Below are 27074 nucleotides of genomic sequence, written 5' to 3'. Positions count from 1 at the left end.
AAATGAAGAGGGAACAAGAAACCTAAATGTCCATCGATGGGTAACTGGTCAAATGATGGCACATGCATCAATGGAAAACTATTCAGCTGCTAGAAAGAATGAGATGTTTCTACATAACTGTTAATAAAAAAGAACCTCTGCATAGTATGACAAGATTTTGTGTTATTTTAACATGGGGAATATACGGAAGTAGTTGCCTCTAGAAAGGGAAAGTAGATAACTGGAGTGGAAAAAGACTTAATTTTCACAATATACTCTTTTGTCGTGTTTAAAAGTTTTACTATATGCATGGACTACTATTCAAAAAACAATTTAAAGAAGAAAAAATAATAAAGATCAAGCTGTTAAATCAAATGAGAGGGACAACACTTGCATTCTCAATGTCACTTTACTTTTCTACAGATAGCTCATAAAACCAGCTAATTTAAAAGGTATTTACTCTCTGGAAAAATAATGCTAGTTCGAAGGATAAGCTTTGCAGATCTATTTCTGGAAATAACTATCTGCCATTGTGTAACTATAGTTTAAGAGTTATGAAAAAAGTTAATTATCTTATGTTTATCATTTCACTCCCAAATACATTATGCTTATTCACTCAAAGTAATGTGCTTTGATGTTTATACAAACCATCTGCCTATTTTCAAGATGAGAAAGAAAAAAAGATAAGCTTCCCAAGACTTCTCTTGCTGGTAAGCAATTCTATAATGAGATAGGAAACAAGTTATCAAGTAATTATGATAACCTTTATAATATAATCTTTCCCTCCCAAAATTAAAAAGATTTTTTAAAAACTTAATCCTATATAGAGAAGCAAAAAGGATCATTTTTAGGCAGGATTAGTAACATTGAATCTAGACTAATCAGATAGCTCTTGGTTTTAGAGAATTGCGGCATTTTTATATTTGTTTGGAATTTAAAATGGCCAGTTTCAAAATTTGGCATTGTCAAACTTTATGAGTTCTGTTAACATGAGACAAATTATTTCACCTATTTAAAATATATCAAAAGTTCTATACACTTACTAGCATTGTCTAGAAAAGGTAGCCCATTTTTGGCTCATTGCTCTAAAACATAGTTATTTGCATGCAAACAACACTGGTTTCTTTAAGAGCACGCCCAGATTAAGGACCTCAGTAGAGTGCAGAGGCTCACAGGAATGCCAGCTGCTGAACAGCCTCCCCCTACAGAGTTCACTGTGGTTCATTTTACACTTCTGGTTAGTTTCCACACTGCTGCTTTCTTTCATTGAGAGTGGAGGTTGGCAGTACTTCCCTGTGACATCCACTTTCACACCCAAATTGGTCTTCATAGGCTCCCATTGTGTGCACTACAAAGCAACTTGCCTTGTTGGCAGCTCTAAGTGGGAACTACAAGTCTTTCTTTTCTTCACTGTTCTTTTCTGGCTCACAAGCAACCTCCCACCAAAAGCTGAATCTGTAGAAGAGACTACATCCAAGAGATAATACTATGAAAAAGTATGAAGAGAAGCCCAGGTGGCCACCTTGCAAATTTCCAATGTGGAAGCCTTCGACCTCTCTGCCCAAGAAACAGCTAAAGTCCTAGTGTAATGAGCTTTACAAACCCTAGGAGCCTCTTTACCTTAACTACATACGCCTCCCTAATACAATCCCTTAACCATCTAGCTAAGGAACTCTTAGAAGCCATTTGACCCCTCTTAAGACCCCCTAAGAGTACAAACAATCTTTCAGAAGATCTGAAATCTTTGATTCTTCTGAGACAAACCCTAAGTGTTCTTCTTACATCCAATTGAAGCAGCCATTGCTCTTTGTCATTGCTGGGGCTAAAGAAAAATGAGGGCCAAGAAGCCTCCTGGTTTAGATAAATCTCAGATGCCACCTTTGGAAAATTTGAGGAACTGCCTGAAGAACAACTTTATTCTGAAGGAGAATTAGAAATGCCCCATAAATCAAACCTCAGGCCACCCCATTAGATATGATCATCTAAAAGAAATACAGTATGGCACCATAATAGTCACATAACATCCTATCATTTTCTGAAATGGCCAAAATAGAAAACCATCAAATCATGACCAAAAAAAGCAAATAAATATAATGACTAAATATCTTTTCTTTCTCAGAAAATATTTCTTGTGTCTATGAAATCTATTGCATCATATTCAAATTACTAAGAGCACTACCAATTTGGGTAAATTGACAATATAGTAGTAAACATCAAAGTAAAAGGCAAAATATTTGGATAATCATCTTTATATTTTCTCTCTGTGATGTTAAACACCTGGATATTTTTAAAACATCTGGACAATGAAAAAAAAACCCTCACTTTTCATCACATTGTTTTGGTTACATAGACATAGTAGGCAACTCTTTCCAAGATCTTTATTAGCAAAATATGCTCCAATCAAAAGAAATACACAGGAAACCAAATGACTTGATCTTTTTTTCCCCCATCCTCTCCCACACAAGATTTCGAAGTAAAACATTCACTATCAGGATAACTTAAGATACATTTGGTTTCTTTAATCATCCATTTCAAGGAATCTTTTTCTTCCTGATTTAAGAAACCAATGTTTTTGATAAGAATTTATTAACTTGGCTACACTGAATGAAACACTTTAGATTTTCTTGAGAATTTCTCTCAAGATCATTATCTTCAAGGAGCCATTTAAATAAAGTTATGTCAGATTAAATAAATTTTGGCTTTGTTACAAAAAAATGAATTTCAACAATGAAGAACACATATATTGTGGGGGAGGTTCTGGTACTTTGACATTTTTTATGCCTGTCCTTCAAAATTTCTTCCACATAGTATGTTTGATAATCCACAAATATGTTTCTACAGTACACTATTATTAATGTGATTTTGAAGTTGCTTTTATCTGCCATACTTCTTATATGATGACAAATTTGGGGTAAAACAGTATAAAGTGGCATAATTATATATTTGCTCTGTTAATTTTATTCAATAATGGTAACTATGGCTCTCAAATATATAGTATTTTGAAGCCTCAACATTGCTTGATCTTAACCTGATAGAGTCAAACCAGCTTTTTCTTTTTCTCTTTTTTTCTGAAATCAATTTATCAACCCTTTGCTTCAATTCTTGGCCATTTCAGTTTTATACCTTTCCAATACCTCTCTAACATACTTCTAATTTTGAATTGTGCTGCCCTTAAGACGGATAAAGTTCTCAGAATTGATCTGGTTTTTCTAGGGCCTGGCCTAGGAGCCATACAAGATGAGTCCAAATGGGCAGGAGTCTAGATGTTTTAGAGTTCACTCTCTTTCTTGATCCACACCTCAGAAAAGATCTGCTAGAGATGTGAATGAGGAATGCCAAATCTTAGCCAGGCATGATGGATGAGCACCAACACCAAGTGTCAACTGCTCGAGGCGCCAACATGTCAGTCAAAAATTAGTATGCCATATTTCTCTATTCAGACCCAGTCAGTTTCATGTAGAAGATCCTCTAGGGCTTACATTATCTCCTAATTAAATCTACTTTTCCATTCTGTCCTTTAATTTTCATATCTTCTGTCTTATATTTTTTATTTTCCCATTGGATTTTTTTTTTGTGTGTCAGAAATCTATAATCCTCCTCCATTTTTTCTTCAAATTATCTCCAAATTTGGAAAAATGATCTACATTATTTACTTTACAATTTAACAGTGCTACTTAAACTTAACCTGAAACATAGAAGGCTAGTAAGTTATGCTAAATATAAAACAAACAAACTCCAACCTTATAACTTTCTAACATAATTACCCAGGGAAAGCAAATGAAGAAATACAAAAATAAACATATTAAAGTAAACATAATTCTTTACTAAGAAATTAGGTTTTGAAATTTTTAGATTGATTGTTAATCACTTGCTTCCCTCATTTTGTTTTGCAAATGCAGCCACTCTCTATATTTACTCTCCTAAAAATGATATATGGTATCATGTAAAACAGAACTTTGTGTAGTTCATTCCAATATAGATGAAAATTTTTATAAATATAGATCTGCAAACAGAGAACACGTCTTAACCATTATGCCTTTGAATTCTACCTTTAATGTTAGAAACATTATTTCAACACACATGGTACAGTTTTCTTCAAAACGATTTTGTTAAGACTAACTAAAAACAAGATATTATAATTACCATTGTAACAACTCAGATTGATCGTTTATAATATGCTAGACATTCTTTTAAATACTTTACATACATGAAATCATGTAATCCTCACAACCCTACGTAACATATTGGAATCTAAAGCATCTAATCCTGAAAGAAAACAAAGAGAAAATTAGTCTAGTCCCACACCATCATTTTAAAGATGAGAACTTGGAGGTCTAAGGAACGAAATATTTTGTTCAAGGTCATCAGGCTGCTAGCAGCAGAAGGAGAGGTACTAGATCATCCGATCTGCTCATTCTTTCCCAAGGCCAGGATGGGTTTCTTGGAATTAAAAAAAAAAAAAAAAATCTAATTTTAGCTAAAGACAATTATCCAGAATTGACTTATGATGCCTTGTCAATTAGAAGTATGGAACTTGCTGCATATAAAGGATAAAAATGTAATTTCATGATGTGCATTACACTTTAAAGTTTATTTAAAGAATTCTGTTATGCATTTTTTTTCAAGTAATGAGATAGCTTCAGTAGCAGGAAGGAACAACAGGGAGAATTATAGATCTACAAATTTTCTTTTTTTTTTTTTAGAAGATTAGCCCTGAGCTAACTACTGCCAGTCTTCCCCTTTTTGCTGAGGAAACCTGGCCCTGAGCTAACATCCGTGCCCATCTTCCTCTACTTTATACGTGGGACGCCTACCACAGCATGGCTTTTGCCAACCGGTGCCATGTCCACACCAGGGATCCGAACCAGCGAACCCTGGGGCCTACGAGAAGCGGAACGTGCTCACTTAACTGCTGCACCACCGGGCTGGCCGTCTAGATCTAGAAATGTAAACAAAAGAGCATATTACCTGAAGTACTCCTGGGTCTCCTGAGCGATAAAAACATTTCTTCAAACAATTCTTCGACATTTTTTTCCAGCTTCAAAAATGATTCTATGAGCTGTGATAAGAATTTGAGTTCATCTAAGGAAAGGAAAAAGTTTCTTCCTTTCTTTGGGCATTCAGGAGTAACTGAAAAGAGAAGATCAATACGATTGTACATTTTATTTGTTTTCTCTTTAAATATTAGAACAATCTATGATTCTATAAACCATCAAAACTGAGAAGATTCTCAGTAATTAAACCAAGCTTGTTCTTTAAGAAATACATATAAAATCTCCTAGGAGAGTCTTTTCTTCTGGTAAGTTGGAGATGAGTATTCTGTTTGATGCAAACATGACAAATAATTATACTGATTTTCAGACTTATAAACAGGAATGTGATTTGTTCTTGTAAAATCACATCTTATACAATTCTATTTTTTAAAAAGTCTGGCATAATTTGAATCTAGTCACAAGGAAACATCAAACTCAAATTCAGGGACATTCTACAAAATAGCTGGTCTGTACTCTTCAAAAGTGTCAGGAAACACAAAGACTAGGAAATGTTCTAGTCAAAAGGAGTCTAAAAAGACATGACAACTGCAATCAATACATGATCAGCATTTTATTTTATTATAAAGAACATTATTGGGGTAATTTGGTGAAATCTGAGTAAGATCTACAATCCAATGCTATTATTGCAAGACTGTTAATTTTCTGATTTAGACAACTACACTGTGGTTATAAAAAAGAAGAGCCTTGTTTTTAAGAAATACATGTTGAAGTATATAATTCAGTTCACAATATTCTCTGTTCATGAAAAAAATAGTTTTAAGAAAAGGAGAGAATGCAAATGTGGGAATGTGGTAAAATATTAACATTTGGAGAATCTGGATATTTTTTCTAAGTCTGAAATTAAACCAAAAAATTTAAGGAAAAAAGACCAGATAAAGGGTACATGTCTTCAAGACCTTACAAGACTTGTTCTTATACCATAAAAAGAAGTAAATTAAGTTAGCTATTAAATATAGACTATATTTTTCATGAAATCATGTTTAAAAATAACTTGTTTAAGTAATTGTGATATCTAGTGCTTTCATAAGGACACTACAACTTAAGATAAAGAAAGGTTGATTTTTTTCCTTTTATAATTATGGTATTCATCATCATACTACCATTTTAATATGATAGGAAAACATCTTACACTGTTTAAGAGTATGGAGGATAAGACTGACCTCACCAAACAGCTCTTTTGACCAGGTTTTCAGGGACTTAAAGAATCCTTCCTTTATTATTGCCACTTCTTAAAACATATATTTAAATAGTGTCTTGAGGCTTAATTACAAGTTGGAAAATTTGTAAACTCATATAAAGTAAGCATAAAGTGCCTTTGAAGAGAAAATATTACGAGTGCTACTTAGAAATGATATAAGGTCTAGCGATTCCATGTGAAAAAAGATTACCTTCATCACATGGATTTAAAAGGAAGGTTCCAGAAATATAACAATTTTATGGGCAATCTACTTCACTTCAGTTAAACTTTAAAATGGTGACATCAAACTTGTAACCGTATGATAGTTTTTCACTGAGGACCAAAGATGTCATAGTATCTTTGCAGATAATATGAGAGAGACTTGTCAACCAACTTAAGTTGTGGAATTCAGTCTGTTCTTGCAGAGTAAAAAAAGGCTTAAAAAATTTACGAGTACCTACAAAAACTCTATGTCATCTCTAATTTGATGTTAGCTCCACATATGCCAAAGTCTGTCTCTAACAGCCCTTCTCATATCTACCATTCTTCCATAGGCATGCCAGAGAATGTGAGCATGTACAACCAGCACGTATAAGTAAGGTTTTCTGTTAAAGTCACAAGCCAAAAATGAAAAGAAAAGAGAATAAACGTATTATGCTTCATTTAGCTGTTGCTTGATTTTCATTTGGTCTGTTTGATTTCTTTCAAGCTTTGCTCATGTAGATGGCAGGGCTGGCTTAACTTTCTAAAACTTAAAGATGTTCCTTTTGGAACTAAAATGTTTATAAGCCAAATTTTCAAAAACTTTAAGAATTCTTCCTAATTCTTTAATAGTTTGACTAGAAATTAAACATATTTAAGAAGTCTTTGTGTAGCTCACTTATAAACTGGAAGTATTGTGAATATTTATAAAGTAAGCAAAGAAGCTCCTCTCACCCCCCAAAAAAATCTTTGAGTCAAAAAACTACAAACTACCAGTGCTACTTGTTTAAAAATTAAGTAGGGTCTGAGGAGTCTACATGAAGAAGTCTTAACCTCATGACCTGGATTCAGAAGGATCTCGTATTCCAGAAGTGCAACAATATTGTAAGGTAATATATTTTAATTCAATGACTCTTTATAATTTAATAATGAAAGAGGACAGAGTAAAATGTATGACCTAAATCCAATCATTTTTTGTCCCAAAGAAGCAAAGATTATGGTATAGGTCCATTAATTCGTAGTGGTCTTTATTTCCTATTACTATTAGCTCAGTGTTCTCCCAAGGCGTATCGTGAGAGTTCTTAAATTATGGGGAAAATAATCCTGTGATAAATTCATTTTGTGAAAGTCCAATCAAAGCAAAATTAAACACAAAGGATGAAATAGCATTTCCCAAACTTATTTGTCTTCTTTTCCCCACAGTATCTCACAGGACTAGTGTTCTAATCATCACACTTTAGCTCATGATTTCTATCTGCCTAAGCATATCTATTTTTCTGTTCCTTCAACTCTTCACTGTTAATCAGATTAGAAAAGGGTTTCCCCCAGCAGAAATTCCCTTTACTTTTGCCTTTACTAAATTAATCTCTCTTTCCTTCTTCTTTCAAGATTTCTTTACTCCTCTCCTTCAAGTCACCTCTCCGTAAAACCTTATCTTGATACAAGCAACCCAGGAGTTCTCCTTCACCATCTAAGTCAATAAGGACTTTATCTTTTTTTTTTTTTTTATCACCATGAAGCTGTTTTGCTTCAAGAAATTTTGGACACACATGTTTACACACAGGCATCTATGTTTAGCTGGCCACCATTCATTGCTTTAAGATATCTGAAATAATTATTGTCTTATTATAGGATGAGCTATGATTCTTAGGAAATACAAATTTCGCCTAATTCCCAAGAGTATTATAAAGAAAAAATCGTTTCCATTTTAGAGTAAGATATTATTTAATTACCATCAACGAGCAATGACTAAGTCCATGTAAATAATAACTAGAGAGTTGAGTTCCTTACCTGTTATAATTTTATTTTATTTTTGATTATTTATTTATTTATTCTGGTGAGGAAGATCGTCCCTGAGTTAACATCTGTGCCATCTTCCTCCATTTTATATGTGGGAGGTCACCACAGCATGACTTGAGCAGTGTGTAGGTCTGCACCTGGGATCTAAAACTGCAAACCCTTGGGTTGCTGAAGCAAAGCACGTAAACTTAACCACTATGCCACCAGGTCAGCCCCCCCCCCCGATAATTTCAATAAAAATTTTTCTAACACGCACATATAAAATTCTCTTTGTCCTGTTACTTAGAGTATTTAGAACACAATTTAAATTTTTCTTCATGATAGGGTTACAATGAAAATTACTTATTTCTATGCTGGACACTATGGGCACACTAATGTCTCCCTCTGTTAATGGGCATTCTCAAGCTGATAATCATTTGAAAAGGGTTCTATGATCAAATAGGTTTGGGAATCACTACACACTAAATACTGTTTAAAGTGATTCACAATGCAAATTAGTATATTAAAGTCTCTAGTATTTACTTTTATAAAAATATAAAAAATTTTAAAACAACGCTTCCCAAACTTTTTTGACTAATGAATATCAGTTTACCAATACATCTTGTAACTTCTAGGATTTTCTCAAAAATAACTGCTTAGGGGACACTGCTCTGGATTACAAAACTAATTAGTATATCGGCTTTGTAGTGTTTCTTCCCATTACCAGGTGTTTCACTGTGAATTCTTATTGCTGGCTGTGTGACTGATTTTACCAGTACCCGCCTCCACTTGGAAACTACTGCTCCTAATAGCATCACAGTAGTGTTACCGCCAAAACGGGGTCTTCTACTCAACGCAAAGACAAGCCAACAGTTGAGGGGCAAGGTGGTAGGAGAGAAGGGGTTTTATTACAGCTTGCTAGCAAGGTGGAAGCTGGGGGGACTAATGTCCAAAAGAACCACCTTAAGGGGAGGGTAGAATCTTTCTTTTGTTTTTTGAGGAAGATTAGCCCTGAGCTAACTACTGCCAATCCTCCTCTATTTGCTGAGGAAGACTGGCCCTGAGCTAACATCCAAGCCCATCTTCCTCTACTTTATACGTAGGACGCCTACCAAACCATGGCTTTTGCCAAGCGGTGCCATGTCCGCACCTGGCATCCCAACCGGCGAACCCTGAGCCGCTGAGAAGCAGAATGCGTGCACTTAACCGTTGCGCCACTGGGCTGGCCCCCAAGAGGGCAGAATATTGAAGCAGTTATATAGGCCAATGGCTTATAGGGGAGGGGGTTAGGAATGTTCTCTCTCTGGTGTTACAGACTGGGAGTCACCACACTGGATCTTTCAGTTGTCATGGATAGCAGTATAGAATCTCTGTCCAGGGGTCATCACATTCCCAGGGAACTCAAAGAACAAAGTTATTGTCTTATCACAGCTGGGAGGGGCCATAAAATCTACAGAGCACATACATCTCCTGGAGGGTGCATATCCAGCTGGGTTAGTTTATCAGAGGTCATTCAAAGTTACAACATGGTCTCTTTTCTACAGTATGGCTTCCCTTATGTCAACCTTGTATTGAGCTGGTATCAGTATTTTGCATACTGCTTTGAGAAGCTAATGAAAGTCTCCTAAACCCTCATAGACCCTCTTGTTGAAAAAAATCCATGTAGTCATAGTTTCAGGGCTAAACAGAACCATCTGAAGTCTGTCCACGGCTCTCACAGGGTGGTGTGGTGCAGGACTTTCTATATAATTAAAAATGCAAATTCCTGGGTCATTTCCAGATCCTTTTAAGCAAGTACCCCAGATGAGTTTCCACACACTAGAGTTTAAGACCACTGCCTGAGGGATCCAGGAGCCCTAGGTAAAAACTCTTGTGGTTGAAAATCACTCTCTAGACATCAGAAAACGTGGATTTTGGTTTTTGCAAGTCAGCCAAAGAAGTGCTATTGAATAAAACAATAATGACTTTCTCCAATTTTTCCATGGTCAAGAAATTTATGATTTTTTTTTATTTCTGGAAGAAATATGGAATGCTTGTAGGAAATTTCTAAGATAAATAAATTAGTATTTATTTACACATTGGCCCTGGGCAAAAGAAGAACTGCTCCTAGAGAAACGTCTGAAGAATAGTTGGAGCTCTTCAGGCACATTTGTCACAAACGCAAAATGATTTCCATGAAGCCAGAGACTACGTCCAGTTTATTCACTATAATATCTCAAGAAACCAGCAAAAAGTAGGCACCCAAAAGAAACTGGTCAAAAAAAGAAATGTATGAAATCCCATGGGTCCCAGAAACAGCTAGGTTTGGGGTAGAACAAACAAAGATTTTTATATCTAATCCTAAAATGCATTCTTCAAAACAATAAATATTTATAGATGTAAGTCAATAAATAAATAAATAGATAAATAAATAATTACAGTATTATATACACACTCTTTGTAGTATTTTGTTTGACAAAATAGATTTGAAGATTATTTCTAAAATAGAAGATGTGTGCAAAAGGATATAAAAACAATGATGAGCTGGGAACTTGACAGAGTATATCAATACAATTGACTCTCAAACACGATTTTTTTGCATTTAAAAAATAAAATTATACTTAGAAAAAAATTCACCATGAAAAAAATATGCAGATATTCATAGAACTGTTGTTCTAAAATAAAAAACAAAATAGAAAGTCTCTCTCTTCTATTTATATATACACATACACACACATATATATAGATATACTACTCATAAAGAATATATATTATAGATTATACACCTAAAAGTGTTTTTCACCTAGTGACTAATAGTTAAAATATTAACTCTACTCTCTTGTAGCAAAATTAAGGACATTGAAAATAAATCTAGAAGGACATATTAGGGCTTCTCACATTTGATCCACAACAAGGCAGCATTTGAAACAAAAATCAAAGCCTAGCTAAATCAGACAAAACATAAAAATACGGGTTGCAGCTGAAAGTACACATATTATTTTCCAAAACCATTAGCAACAGAATTCTTGTTAAAAATAGCATTAAGATACAGGAGAAAATGAGAAGCTAGAAAACCAGATAATCTGAAGCTGGTGGATCAGTATAATAGGATAAAAGGTGCACATTTTAGTTTTCCCAAGAAAAGCGAACACTAGCCACTCTATTATTGACTGTAAATGGATCCATTTTCAGTGAGGAAGTATTCTTGGTGCCACCAGACAAGAGATGTAAAAAAGAGGTGACACACAAAAGCTATTGAAAGTCTCATTATCCCAGATGCAATTCATGACATAATCCAAATGGAATATATTTGTTCCAGTAAAGAAAACTTTTTAACAATATTACAATAAGAAGTCAGCAGAGACCACGTAGGAACAAATAATAAGCAGTATTTTTCCCAGTACTCAAGTCAATTCCTGAGAGCAGGTGGGACTTTGGAGTACACTGTGATTTTTCCAGTGGCCTGAAGGAGCTCAGTGCCTCCTTGAGTGCGGGCTTCCATGTAACCACACAGCTGGGGAGGGAACAGGATGCAGACACCACATACCTTCTTTGTTATGTAAGCCCAACATGAAGATGGAAAATCAAGGAGGACCTGCAGGCATTGTTTTCTGTCACAGACACTAGGAAGAAATTGAAGGTGTTTTTTCCCCTTTTCTCTGGCATTATTTTTGTAACTGTAGTTACTTTTGAAATTTATATGACTAGGAAAGCATTTGACGTAAAACTAAGACAAAGAATATTTCCACTTTAGTTTTCAAAACTGACTTCATTATTTCTTATCTCCTTTGAGGAAGCTTTCATAAGTACCACCCAAACAGATAGGGTAAAACTCTAAAATCAATTGAGTAAATGAAGGAGTGAGTGAATAACTGATTAAAAGGATGAGTAAATATCTTTAAAGTTGAGTGAAAATGCAACCTGATACAAACTGAATATGTGGGAATTTAGACACCCCACAGATAAGGTCAGGACCCCTCTTCCTAATGGTGGGAGAATGGAGAAGGAACTATATATAGGGAAAGGTGAGCCTCATAAAAGGTTAATCTGAATTTGAATTCAGAAAACACTTACCGCAGAAGCAGAAGTTGAACTCTGTCCTCTCTGCTTTGCCCCACTTCCGTTTTTCCCTGCATGTTGTGTTATGTGGTGTACTGCTATTTATAATAGCACTACCTGAAGTGCACAAGAGGTAGTACAGTAGAGAGGCTAACATATGGAATTATGAGCCAGATGGTCTGGGTTCAAACCCTAACAGTGCTCCCTACTAGCTCTCTGACGGGACACTTACTTAATCTCTCTATGCCTCAACAGCATATGAGGTTCAACTGTGTTAATACATTAGAGCGGTACCTGAGGGGTAGTAAGAGCTGTATAAATGTTACATATTATTATCATCTCCTCTGAGAAGTCTGCCCTCAGATCCCAGGCCAGCTTGGTTTCCTATTCTCCTTGCTCCTCCTATTTGACCCTGTACATAACCTTCTTTTTTAGCACTTACTATGTTACATTGTAATTGTTAATTTGGGAGACATCACTTGAAACTTTAATCTCCTGAATGGCAGAGACCTTTTTTCCCATTATTGTATTTCCACTATTCATCATAGTGCCTATATGAGTGAATGACTTCAAAATGATACATATTGCTGAGTGTCGGAAACAAAACCAACTGCTTTTAACTCATTTTATTTGGCTTTTTCTCCTGCCATACACATGCTTCTTTAGTAAAATACTTATATTGAATGAGCTTAATATTAATTACTATGTGTCAATTTGAACACAAAATATTTTGAGGAGAAAGAACCATAAATATCAAATCAGAGACCTGTTTCACTACAGACTACTTTAAATGTTACTCTTATTTAATGGACTCCATCTCTAAGCATAAACACTCTTAAAGTTGAATGGTGGCCCCACTCCAAGACTTTCCACTGCTTCTTTGCTATGTCAACCCTTCAAAACATTGGTTTTGTTTTTGTGTATGTGTGGTCATCATCTTTTTTACAATATAATCATCTGGATAAGGCCCTCTGCCTTGGTCTGTCTGACTTTAAGAGAAGAAGGCTCCACAGGTCTCCCTTCCACTGAGGAGACCTGTAGCTTCTAGAAATTTCTACTTCCCTTTGCAAGAATAGTCGGTCTTGTCTCGCCTCTACCTCATAATCTTATCACTATTCCCATGTGATAATAATGAAAGGTCTCAAAACAATTATACAGACAACTAACTCTCTTGGCTATTCTAACATAGGCCCCAGGTAGGGTGAGGGGTAAACTAAGGAGTAACTAGTGGCTCTATTCTTTCAGGAACTTAGACAAACACACTGATTAGTACTAAGTGGCTACTGCTTTGATAGTCGTATATTCTATTAGAAAAGACTGAATTACTAGTATATACTATATTTCCATTCTTTATACCTTCTTCCTCTGATTATTCTAGGCCAAGATACTTGTTCCACTTAATTTTGCATCCATTGACAGGATAAGTAATCATGATCTAAAGACAGGTAGAGATATGGACAGAGAGAACTGCTGGGTTTGGAATAAATCCTCACAATGCACCAAAAGCCCCCACCTGACAGGGAGGTTTGCTGTTACTTTTGGAGGGACCCAAAATATCTCCTTGCTTCACATACCAAGGGAGCAAATATCTCCTTGCTTCACATACCAAGAGAAACCTAACTGGATGAAAAGTGTAGAGATAGAGTCACCTTGAAGCTATTCTTCCAGGTCAATGAGAAAAACTAAAAAGATACTGCATCTATTATTCCCCTTTTATGATTCCCAGGCCAACAGTGGCTCCGCTGGATGTCACCTAAACGTGCTGTTAGATGATAACAAAATCTTCCCACACTCTATTCCGTCTCCTCTGGCAAAAGCTGTCAGTACTGCATTAACAAGGGATCGGACTTCTCATTCATTTACCAAGGGTATAATACTCTCTTCTATTTTCTTTCTTATTTTGTTTTTCTCAGAACTTGAGAGAGCCTATTTGACTCCTGATGTGGCCACTGTTAGTTGAAGATGCTAATCAAAGAATGGCTTTCCATTTGACTTCAGCCAAAATTGAGAAATGTATCTAGGGCAAATTTCTGAATATTTTCTCAACTGACTTTTCTTTTGTTTTATGCTGGTTTAACTCTCAGTTATAAATACATAGATATGCTTACTTTTTCAGGGAACATCTTCATAGAAAGACATCTCTAGTGTAATGAATGGGGTATAAATTCTAAGTACCATATGCTAATGACATATTATTAATGAAATATATTCCTAATATCTTTTTCTTGGTCTCAAATTTTGCTAGAGTTCAGTTAATTATATTTCTTATCATATGTGTTACTTCCTATTATCGTGACCAAAAATTAACCTATAGAAAAAACTTTAAGTTAACAATTCATTTTTACTATAGTCTAAGGCCTAAATGAATCATAACCTTTCAAAAGAGATTGAACTTTTTTCTTTTACATTAAAAAATAAAGAATAAGATTCTCTTTACACTTTTTTATCAGGTAGGCAAGTTATAATGTGTATAAATGTATGTTAAAATTAATATGAAAAGAGATAGCCATGGTGATAATAGCAATATCTTGTACTCACCTGGAAAGTTGTCCTCATGAGCTCATTATTCTAACAGAGAGTAGGGTAGGCCTTAGAATTACGGAAGCCAGTCACCAGGTGTGATGATACCCCATTGAGCAAATTTATGGTTATTTTACCTTTTTGCTGCCTTCCTCATCTAAGAAATAGTTATTCTGCCACAAAAGCAGAGTCACATTTCCTTCGAACTTCAAATCTGACTTTGGAGCACCTTGTATCATCTTTTACATAGTCTTCCCCCAAAAGGCCTATGAGCTACAAAAAGCACCTTTAAATGGGGTTCACTTCTAATTCAATAAAGATTTGCCTTGTGCCTACAATGCACCAGGCACCATGTGACATACACCACATGTGGTGTCCTTGTGGGACAGACAGGAGAGAGGCACAGAATAAGATCTGAAAGCAGGATGGGGGTGACTAACTGGGCCATGCCTCATACCAGTCACCGTCAGCTCCTGTGGCCATCCCTGTCTCCTCAGAGTAAATTGATTTCTCTTCAACTATTTAAGTTCAGGCAAGAAGAAAGGCATTAGGTTAGATATATAAGAAAAACTCACAGCTAAGAAAAGTCCTTAGGTAAAAACTAACTGAAGAAATTATTAGGAGTTGATTGTCATCCTATTTTGATACCAATGGTCAATGCTGGGCTCTGTTATTCTGTTACGGTTTATTTCCTGGGAATATACTTTTAAAGATTGGCACCTGAGTAACATCTGTTGCCAATCTTCTCTCTTTTTTTCTTCTTCTTCTCCCCAAAGTCCCCCAGTACATAGTTGTATATTCTAGTTGTAGGTCCTTCTGGCTTTGCTACATGGAATGCTACCTCAGCATGGCTTGATGAGTGGTGCTAGATCTGTGCCCAGGAGCGAACAGGTGGAACCCTGGGCTGCGGAAGCGGAACATGCAAACTTGGCCCCAGGGCCGGCCCCTCACGGGAATATTTTTTTAATTGGAAAAAGTACATAAAAACACATGAAAAATTAAACTACTGGACTTCGTTTTCTTTTTTTGAGTAGATAGCAAATCTTAGATGTACTTGATTTTTATATTATAATAAAAAACCTAAAACTGTTCAATAAACACAAATACTTTAGAATTCAACTTGCATTGCATTTTGGGTCCGGTGTTGTTGGTGTCTGGGTTGTGATGAAGAAGAAAGGAAGACAAGAGTAGATGGAAAGAAAGAAAGGCCAGAGGGGAGGAAATTTCCTCTAAATAGAAGTCGGCACATTACTTTGTGGGAAAAATCTGGCCCACAGCCTGTCATGGTATGGTCTGTAAGCTAAACTGGCTTTTCCTTTTGTAAATGGATGGGAAAAAAATCAAAAGGAGAATATTTTATGACATGTGCAAATTATACGAAATTCAAGTTTCAGTGTCCACAAATAAAGTTTCATTGGAACATAGCCACAATGCCTCATTTACATATTGTCTATGGCTGCTTTGGCTACAACAACAGAGTTGAGCAGTAGACAGAGAATGTATGGCCTGCAAAACCCAAAATATTAACTATCTATCCTTTTACAGAAAGGATAACCTCTGCCCTAGAAGAGTAAGAAGACTGCTAAAGAGAGAAACAGTCACGGACATCTTGATGCACAAAAGGAGAAACCGTGATTAAAAAGGGGGAGGCAAGATGACGAAATGGAGATATGAATAATTAAGAGTGACCGTTTACTGAATACATACTATATGGTAAAAACTTTATATATGCTATTTCTAATCTTCACTGAAACCATAATGAGGAAACTGAGGCTCAGAGAGGGTAAGTTACTTACAGTGAGAAACAGTGTGAATGCATCCTAAGAAAATAGCAATCACATCAGATTTCAATTGAATAACAAAGTATGGGAGTCAGGAGATGATTTCTTTGAACAGTTTGAATCTGTAAGATCCACATTGGAATAATATGGACAATTTTTGGCCATCAACAAGATCCAAGTAAACTTCAGGCAGAACTAGCAATCATCTTCTATTTGGATCTTTCCTTTAAGCACCAAGTCCTATCAATGATAATAATAGAAAAAAAATTATATAATGCTTACTATGTGCCAGGTGCTATTGTAAGCATTTTCCATATATTTATGCTAATCCTCTAAAATCGGTGAGAAAAGCACTAATATTAGCATTTACCTCTAAGGCATGAAGAGGTTAATAAGTTTTTCAAGGTCACAAAGCTCATAAGGAACCTTCAAAATGCACTGTGTTAGTATCAAACTGTAGCAGGCACCAGAATCACCTGCAGAATAGTTAACACACAGCTTGCTGGGCTGCTCCCGAAGTTTCTGATTCAGCAAGTCTGAAGCAGAGCCTGAGAATTTAGATGTCTAACATTTTTGAGGTGATACTGCTGTTGCTGATTTGGAAACCACAACTCTTAAGAACAATTGTTCATTGGAATACTATTCATCCACAAAAAAGACAAAATCATCCCATTTGCAACAACATGGATGGATCTTGAGGGCACGATGTTCAGTGAAATAAGCCAGACAGAGAAAGACAAATACTACGATTTCACTCATATGTGGAAGATAACAAATACATGGATAAAGAGAACAGATTAGGGTTACCAGAGGAGATGGGGGTTAGGGGGGTGAAAGGGATAAAGGGGCACATACATATGGTGATGGATAAAAATTAGACTACTGGGGGTATGATGAAGTGTCTCCAGGAATTGATAAACAATAATGTACACCCGAAATTACACAATGTTATAAAACATCATAATCCCGATAAAATGACTAGGAAAAAAAAAGAACCATTGCTCATTGGCATCTCTATTACTTCCTTGTGCTCCAACTTAGCCATTCTGTTCTCATTTTTTAAGGCTTTGCCTCAGTATAAATTCTTATAAAAATTCACAAGTGGATCTGGGGGAAAATGGTCTTCTCGGTGGTTTCCTTCTATCCTTCTCCCCCATTCAGGTAATCTTACACATCATTGGACAGGTTCTATTTCTTAAACACTTCTCTCAAGTTAATTTTCTACTCAAAAACCTTTAACAACCACCATGTATAATTTAAACATCAAGGCTGGTTTTCAAGATTCTTTGTAATTTGTCTTTATGCTAGGTATCACATCATTCATTCAGTCATCCATTTATTTGACACCTTAATTTTTGTCTGCCCAGCATTCCTTTTTCCCTTCTACTAACAAGCTGACCCCTTGGCCAATCAGAGGCCTTCCCTGAGACTTTTTGAAAAGAGGTACCAGGGAAGCTGTTAGGATGTGAGCAGAAAGCTGCCAGGGGCCACATACCCTACTGAGTGGAGAAACTGGTCGGAGAATGAAGTTGTCACACAGAAAGAAATCAAGACAACAGATGATGAAATACAGCTGGAAAGTTAGGTTCCAATTGCTCAAGTCTCTAGAAGTCCTCCAGTTTCTGTCCTTCCAGAAGTTGAATTATTTAGCTCTTTTTTCTATTGTGTGACCTACCATATTCTTCCTTTAATAAATGCCCCTCCCTTGTTTGCTCGCAAGAGGCAGAAATGAGGAATGGAAGAACAAAGATGTCACTTGCAAGCTCAGAGTCCTGGCTATGCCTTTGTCAAATTATATGTAGAATAGCTCCTATGCGGCAGGCACAGGTCTCTTCACCGTCTCCAACAAGCCACAGTAATCTCTCCTGCTGGTTCTGTCTGAACTGCAAGGGAAGCTCTTTCCCTTTCCCTCTGCCTATGCAAGGTCTACTTATTCTTCAAGGCCAAACTCAAGTCCAAATCCTTCATGAAGTTTTTCTAGCTTGCTCTTCCTTACACTAAAAACTCCCTTCCCTGAATTCCTAATGTAACTAAAGTCTTACACAAATTACTTGGTAATTAATTGAATATGGTACTACATACTTTTTCTTCCTATTGTTTTGTGAGTTAGTCTTTTTTGGTCCTAGATTTGAAGGCACTTGAAGACACCAAATAAAATTTGCCTTTAAATTGATTTCAAACTTCAGAAAAAATTGCTTGGAGGAAAGTATTTTTTCTCAAAAGAAATATTTCCTCCAGGGTTGAGCTGGAGGTGGGGGTGGGTGGTAGAGAGTAGCACCGAGCTTCAAAATAAGCCATCTTGTCGGAACTCTCAGGGTTGAGTGATGAGATGGGAGAAGCCAGAACACCTAAGAAACAATGCCCAGGTTTTCCTTCTGTTGTGCCTTCCAAATAAACCCTCCATTCAGTATACATCTCCTACTTTGCATTACAGGAAAGCACCAGAAAGTGAACACTGTAGTTCATCTCTTCCTGCTTTCTGCTTCTCGATACTGCCCATCCTGCAACCAACACAGTTCCATTTCTTCTTGATCCCCCTGGACAGAAGTCACAAGGGACCCCTACATGCCAGAATCACTTTCTCAGAACTCTGCAACTGCTTGTCTGCATAACTCTCAGCAGCTTTTCATTTATTTATGTTTTATTTCTCAGTCTAGATGGGAAGTAAGGGTCTTACACTTTTTGGAATCTCCATTAAGCTTAGCACAATATTTTTTAAATAGGAGGGGCTCAATTAATAAGTTGATTAGTTGGCTACTACACGATACCTCCAAATACTGATTTATTTCAAGAAAATGATTCAGTTAAAAAAATATTCATTGAACTCCTGTCGTGTGTTAAACAGTGGATTGGGTGCTGGAGAAAAAAAATAATACTTGCCCTTGAGGTGCTTAGAGTCCATATGGGGAGACAGACCCCTAATTAGATATTTTAATAGAATATGCTAAGAGCTTTGAGAAAGGCATATGGAGATGCTGTGGGAGCATGGATTAGGGGCTTTAGCTCAGTGAAAGCTTCCTGGAAGAAATGACACATGAGCTGTCATAAAGAATCAATGGGAATTAGGCAAAGAAGGGAGGAAGAGGGTAAGGAGGTGGGAGACAGCACAGCATGAGCAGGAGTTTCTGTCAGTTCAGTGTTACTAGAGAGTGAAAAATATGAGATGGGGAGAGGCATGAGGTGAGGCTGAAGAAGGCAAGTGCTAGGTCAAGGAAGGCTTGGTTTTTAATACCGAGTAGCTGGGGCTTTATGTTGACAGTGATGAGGAGCCACTGAAGAGCTTTAAACAGGGAAGTGGCATGTGCTTGGCAGATGTTTTAGAGGGAAAGAAGAATAAATAAGGAATCCAATTAAAAAACAAAACTCTTTTAACAGAGATGATGAAGACCTAAATTGGGTCTTGATGGTAGGAATGGAGAAGAAGAGAGAGACTTGCAAACATTTAGGTAGTGAGGCAAAACAAAGAATCTTGGTGATTCTTTTGCTGGTCGGGAGGCGGACAGAAGGGGAGAATGAGTCATAGTCTCTGCTCGAGTGATTATTAGTGGTATTAACTTGGATTGGAGAAGAGGATCAGGGATCAGGGAAATGAGGAGGAGTTCGGTTTATCCATGCTGTGTTCGGAGTGCTGGTGGAACACCCGAGGGACCAGATGAGCAGGCACTTAGCTCTAGAAGTATGAAGCTCGGGGTGGGATCAGTGCTGGAGTTAGATCGGGCATTGTTCACGCATAGTGACAGTCAGAGTCAAGAGGATATACAAAGGAGATATCCAGATACATCTATTATTTTAATGTATCCTATTTCACTACCATTATTTTTAAACTGAAAAAGTTAATATAGCACTTCAAGAGAACCTTATATGAAGAATTTTTAAGATAGGATGAAGTAGTCAATGAGAAACTGATTTAAAAATCACAAATATGCAGCCCTTTGTCATATACTGGTGTTTAGAAACATTACATTAATATATGACGTCAAATCATCTTGTCAGTTGAATGCTAAATACAGTATGTATATATGCCTATGTTTTAAATAATGATAATAACAAAGCTCTTAGTTTTGTGCCAGACACTATGCATAGTATGTATATTAATATTCAGAGGCCGTGGGGTAGGTTTTATTATTATCATCTCCATTGTATAAGCAACTGACTCTCATAGAAGATAAGCAACCTGTCCAAGGCCACATAGCTGCCAAGTGGCAAAGCTGGAATACAAAGCCAAGACTCTTTCTCCAAGGCTCCTAACAGCTTCAAGACGCTGAGCATTAAGTGCCTCTCCTTCACTCCCATCCTTCTGCTCAGGCCTTTATTTGCAGCCATGAGAGGATAGCTGACAAGACAGCAATAGCCTTAATAAGCCAGAAGGAGGCAGGTGAACACAGGAATTTTTAACACTTAAGAAAACCATGAGTAATGATGTCTAAATGAATACATGCCTCAATCTGGAGATTCATGCTTCTGAATATTTGTAGTTAAAAGCCAGTGAGCATATTGGTTTTGGAGAAGGGCAATTTGAATTTACATATCAAAATTTAAATTAGCTTACTCTCTAGCCCAAGAATATCTCTTTTAGGAATAAAACTTTCAAAGATACTCAAAAGAGCACACAAAGAAAAAAACCTGGGAAAATCCTAGTATCTATCAACAGGAGTTAGATAAATAACTAACTGATATAATCATACAATACAATCGCTTGCAGCCTGTAAAAAAGAATACTGCAGATCAAAGAGGCCCATGATATAGTAAGTAAAAAAACACTGCAGGGGAATTTGTGGAATGTATATATATAGTCCATGCACATGATAAGTGTGGAAGGGTACACACCAAATCGTTAACAGGGATTACTCTGGGGTGGTAGGATTAAGGGTAGAGAGGGCGAAAGAAACCTAACACTTTTTAGTTTATACATTTTAAATATGTACATACACACACATACACATAAATAAATGTGTGTGTGTATATGTATATTTATATAACAGTGGGCATGTATTGCTGTTGGGAAGAAAAAAACTAAGATTTTTCTAAATCCAGTGAGTCAACCATCTGATAAGATCAATTTAAGTTTAGCCATATGCAAATAAGTTATGCTCCATCTATATTATGGAATATCATGGCACTGTTGAAAAGAAAGTCAGACCAGATTGCACTGACATGGGAGAAGGTCATGAAATATTAATTGCAAAAAGCATATTGCAGAACAATATGTCTAGTTTGATCTTATTTAAAAAAATACAAATTTGTATATTAATTCTTATATATGCATAAGAAAAATTCTAGAATGTTTAACAAAGTGTGAATAAGAGTGGTGATCCTGGAGATTGGGATTGGACGGAAGGAAATGCAAGGACTCAGACTTTCTCCTTAATACATATTTGATGTTTTAATTTTTATAATGAAAATGTATTAGCCGATAATTTTTTTAAGTAATAAAAACATTCCTAACAAAATGTAGTTTTAGCAGTGGAGCACTTTATTTTCACTTTAATGCAGATCTTAAATATTTGATATCACAATCTCCAAACGTGTCCTAGAAAAAATTTCAGATTTATAATGTTCATGAAATACATAATTTAGCATAGCTTTACATGTTTACTGGCACATAAAAGACTGCATAGAGGGGCCAGCCCCGTGGCCGAGTGGTTAAGTTCTCACGCTCCGCTTTGGTGGCCCAGGGTTTCGCTGGTTTGAATCCTGGGCGTGGGCATGGCACTGCTCATCAAGCCATGCTGAGGCGGCATCCTACATGCCACAACTAGAAGAACTCACAACTAAAAATATGCAACTGTGTACCGGGGGGCTTTGGGGAGAAAAAGGAAAAATAAAAATCTTAAAAAAAAAAAAACTACTTAAAAAAAAAAGACTGTACAGAAAGTAAAAATACTTTAAAATATTTTCAAAATCTGTTTTTCTCTTTCTTCCCATTCCCACAATGTAAATCTAGGCTCTCTTCACATAATCTCCTGATGAAAATGTTTCGTATAACATTTCCATGAACAATCTAAACAATCGCAATTTTGTCATTTCCTTCCCCTTGCTAACATGAGGAAACATATTCAAGCCTTTCATAAAACTTTTATTTTCATTTGTATCATTTCTGAAATGAACAAAAATAAACCAGGGCTCCAGAAATGCTCCTGGTGTTCATTTTGGATGTGGAGCCGCCTCCTCTCTGGTCTGACTCTTCTCTCATGAACATTTCTTCTTTATCTGGGAAGGCCCTAGTGAGACCTCACTCCCTACAAATCAGGATGCGTGTCCTCGCCTTGATTTCAGATTAACAGAAATTCTCACCTCTGCTCAAACTCTTCCCACAGCACTCACTACTTCTTCATTATCTGATAATCTCATTCCCGAATGCTTGTAAACTCTTGCTCATGCCTTAAGTCCCTTCTTGGTTGTCTTTAGAGAAGACCAGTTAAGAACCTCTCTGATTTCTCCTAACGGTTCAGAAGGAAAGTCTTGCCTCTTGAGAAGCAAATATGGGTCTCTTCCTAATGAGGAAGAGTCCACTCTGCTTTGTCCAAGCTTTGGCATCCTCCAGGGAGCTAGACTTCTCAGAGCCAGACTTCCTCACTGCTAGTCCAAAGTGGCAGGGCACTGGAAGGGCATGGTGTGGGAGACGCCTATGACTCCAGCCTGTGGATCAAGGATTATGATCATAAATATGTAACTAAAATTCAAACTGACCTAAGGGGGAAAGAGCCTCAATTAGATTAGTTTATAAATCACCCTGCTTTTAACAAATGATATAAAGAGAATATTATCAGAGACCTTAAGATATCTTCACCAAGGCATTTATTGAGAAGATCTTATTTCACCAAGGTGTTTGGTTGAAAGTAACTGAAAAGAAGTAAATTTGAGCAATAAATGGGAATTTTGTATAAAGCTAATGGTTGTCCAGTGGTCCTTGTCTCAAATGGGTGAAGGGACAATGGACAATAAACTGGAGTGAAAGTTGTAAAGTCCCTCTCTTTAACCATTGAGTTCCTTTCTTTAATCATAGGCTGAGTTTGCTTTCACTCATACCAAGCAAGAGGATCAGAAAGCAGCCATTTACAGTTGTTTGGAAAGCCAAGATTTCCAGTATGCCAAAATGAGACACATATGCTTGGAATTCCCTTTGGAGGCTAGAAGGCTAGATGTGATCAATTGGGGATGCAGCTGTATCTCTCTCTTTTTTTGAGGAAGATTAGCCCTGAGCTAACTACTGCCAATACTCCTATTTTTGCTGAGGAAGACTGGCCCTGAGCTAACATCCATGACCATCTTCCTCTACTTTATATGTGGGATGCCTACCACAGCATTGTGCGCCAAGCGGTGCCATGTCCACACCCGGGATCTGAACCAGCAAAGCCCAGGCAGCCGAGAAGCGCAACATGAGAAGTTAACTGCTGCGCCACCAGGCCGGCCCTTGCATGTCTTTGTTTTTATCACAAAGTGGCATGAGTGATTCCAAAGTGATATTATATAAACAATCGTATTTTTGCAAGTGATTCAACATGGAAACCAAATTTTATCTTAACGCTTTCCTATCCTCAATTCTAACTACTGAAAAGTACAGGGGCCACCCTGTGGCCAAGTGGTTAAGTTTGCGTCCTCTGCTTGGACGGCCCAGGATTTCGGGGGTTCAGATCCTGGGCGCGGACATGGCACCGCTCATCAGGTCATGCTGAGGCAGTGTCCCACATAGCACAACCAGAGGCACTCACAACTAGAATATACAACTATGAACTGGGGTGCTTTGGGGAGAAGAAGAAGAAGGGAGGGAAAAAAAAGAAGATTGGAAACAGATGTTAGCTCAGGTGCCAATCTTTAAAAAAATTTAAAAACATTAAAAAAAAAGAAGAAAAGTACAAAATGTTCTTTCCCTGAGAAATCACAAAACTATATTAACAGAGGCAGCCTTTTTCAGTATTCTCTTATATTTATTATAAATCAAAGTTAATATTTGAAATTATGGCCACATGATATTAAAAAGTTAATGTCAGTAATCAACCCTTTATTTCATGGAGATATCAACTTAAAATATCTGAAAAGCTGATTTTCAAGATCAAATCTAAGTTATGGCATACCTAAGAGCATAAAATATGTCAGCTCCAATACATCATCAATAAAGGTTAGCCGCTTTAAATTGTAAAAACACACGTAACTTAGCAATTCTCTTTTAATGATTGTGAAAGCTAGTATCATTCAAATTACTTAAAAATTAGTAGAAAGAGGGCCACATATATCTCTTTTTCAAAGATTTATCTTAAATTAAAAACAAAGAAATTAAATTATAACTAATTAAAACTTTGAGTTCTTAAAGGAAAAGATCTAATTAATGATAAACACACTACATGTAAATAATCATGCATCGGATAAATTCTAAACTAATAATAATTTAGAAGAAAATTCAAAGTTTATTATAAGTTAAGATTTCAATGCAGAAACTTTGCTATATTGTTGAGTAACCTCATGACATTTAATATTACTTTGCGGGATTTGAAAAATACAATTAGTTATCAGCAATCAATTTGTTGACTCTGTTGTCCCCAGATAGCATTTGCTATCAGTGGGAAAATACTGCTTATGCTCTAACTACTAGCGCACACTTCGTAATCTGCTAATTAGCATTTAATTTTCCCTTTGCTTAGGGAATAATGATTATTGCCTTCATGTAATACAACAAAGGGCTACCTTTAACCATCAATTTTTTAAAATTAGCTGATAATGCACAGACAATACCCATCCCCCCATGAGTGCCTTACATATTCCATCAGGATATAATAACCACTACAATTTTTCAGACTCTGCTGGAGATTGTTAATTTTAATGTTAACATAAATGCAGGATAGCCACTTTGATTATTTTCAAAACCTAGAATATTTTGACCTTTGGTATAAAAATTTCAATCACAACAGTTTTAAACTTGCATACTAAATTATGAGGGTGTGATTTAAAATATTTAACATGAAATGGCAAAAGTGAGAGATTAATTCCTATCAAGTAATTGTTAAAGAGGCAAAGCACAAACAACAGAGGCTCAAGTCTTTCACTTTTATATTCTTTAAATTTGAAGAGAGCTATTTGGTAACATGACTATTTTTCTCTCGGTAAAGGAAGTAATTCCAAAAGGTGAAAGTTGATTTCTAAATATTGTCTATGGTTTTCAAGGGCAGATTCTATCCTGGAGACAAAACTCTATTAAAATATATTTTTTTCTTTTTATTTACAGATCAGAGCATGTAACAGTGTTAAACCATATTTCATTTTTATTGAATCTTATAAATGTCATAACGGGATGGATTAATAAAGTAGATTCTCTATCTTTGGATAGGCAACACCTCTCTAATTTCTAAGCCTGAAAACATGCTATACTTCATCCAAATAAATGAGTTTCAAGTGCAAATTTATGAAATTTGGATTGTGATTCTGATGATGGTGAAAACACTGAAATCTGGATATTATAGGTGATAATGAATTTACAATGTATATATAACTTGTGGCTGTATGTATATTACCATATATTAGTTAATATCATATGCAGTGACAGAATGCCAAATAAATGAACACACAGTCAAGAAAATGAAGTCAAAGTACTTCCTAGTCTCCGTAAGAGTAAGAAAAACATTACCAAATTTCCAAATTCTTATTTCTAATTAAATCTATTTAAAAACAATGACAAACTATCAAAAAATGTTGATCAAAATAATTAGATAAGTGAGATAGCAAAATGATTGTCAAGAAAATTGAAAAATTCAGACTCAACACTTAGACATATAAAATAAAAAAGGACAAGAGAATGTAAAGTTTGGCTAAGTGACTTGATCAAATAATTCCCAATTTTATTTGTGGTTTATGGTAATCCAATGAAAGATTCAAAGAAGTATACATTTGACAAAAATTAATGGAAAAGCCTAAGATTTAATGCTTATTATACAAGTAAAAAGAGAAGAAAACTAAATTAGGTTTGGGTTAAATCAGATATGAAGTAGTTTAATAAAGTAAAAACAAGACAACTTAGCAATCATGCATGGGGAAATTTTAAGGAGCAAATTTTCAAAGTAGAGCATGGGGAGATGTATGCACAAATCCCATTAGCAATAATGTGTTCTTCTGATCTTGGTGAGATTCACTTTTAAGTGATGCCATAACTATTGTTAACAATCCTGCATTTATGACAGCATTCATTTACTCTCTGTCCCTGAAGACAGTGAACCTAAAAGTAGTGTTATTCTTTCTTTTGCATTTACTAATGATATATTTAGTTTTATAGGCACTAGTCACAGATTGACCCTTTTTTATGTCTCACTGTGGTGTGTAATTTTTTTTTTAATAACTGTATGTTTAAAATAATTAGTACTGCTGGATATAATCAGTAATTTCCTAAAACTGCAAAAGGCAACTTAATATTTCTACATAGCAGCTGTAATACACAATATTGCACAGAACTAAATTATTACAAACAGTGCCAGCAGTTTTCTATACACAGTACTTAAGATAATTATAAAAAATCATCTTCATTACTGCTTGCTAGCATTTTTTTAACAGTTTAATTTG

The 27074-nt window shown here is 35.9% G+C and overlaps 1 protein-coding gene across 6 annotated transcripts in view; it reads right to left on the bottom strand.

Moving 5' to 3' along the window:
• The window catches only part of KIAA0825 (KIAA0825 ortholog), a 372960-nt gene that overhangs the window by 269707 nt on the left and 76179 nt on the right, over positions 1-27074 (bottom strand). For all 6 annotated transcript variants that reach the window (XM_046668256.1, XM_046668255.1, XM_046668258.1 and 3 more), the window contains one exon: positions 4948-5109. In XM_046668256.1, the coding sequence (XP_046524212.1) occupies positions 4948-5109 (162 nt within the window). The remainder of the gene's footprint in view (positions 1-4947; positions 5110-27074) is intronic.

The sequence above is a fragment of the Equus quagga genome, chromosome 7 (genome assembly GCF_021613505.1).
Source record: "Equus quagga isolate Etosha38 chromosome 7, UCLA_HA_Equagga_1.0, whole genome shotgun sequence".
In the NCBI taxonomy this organism is placed as follows: domain Eukaryota; kingdom Metazoa; phylum Chordata; class Mammalia; order Perissodactyla; family Equidae; genus Equus; species Equus quagga.
Note: the sequence above shows the minus strand (reverse complement) of the source record. Positions and strands in the feature narration are given on the sequence as shown.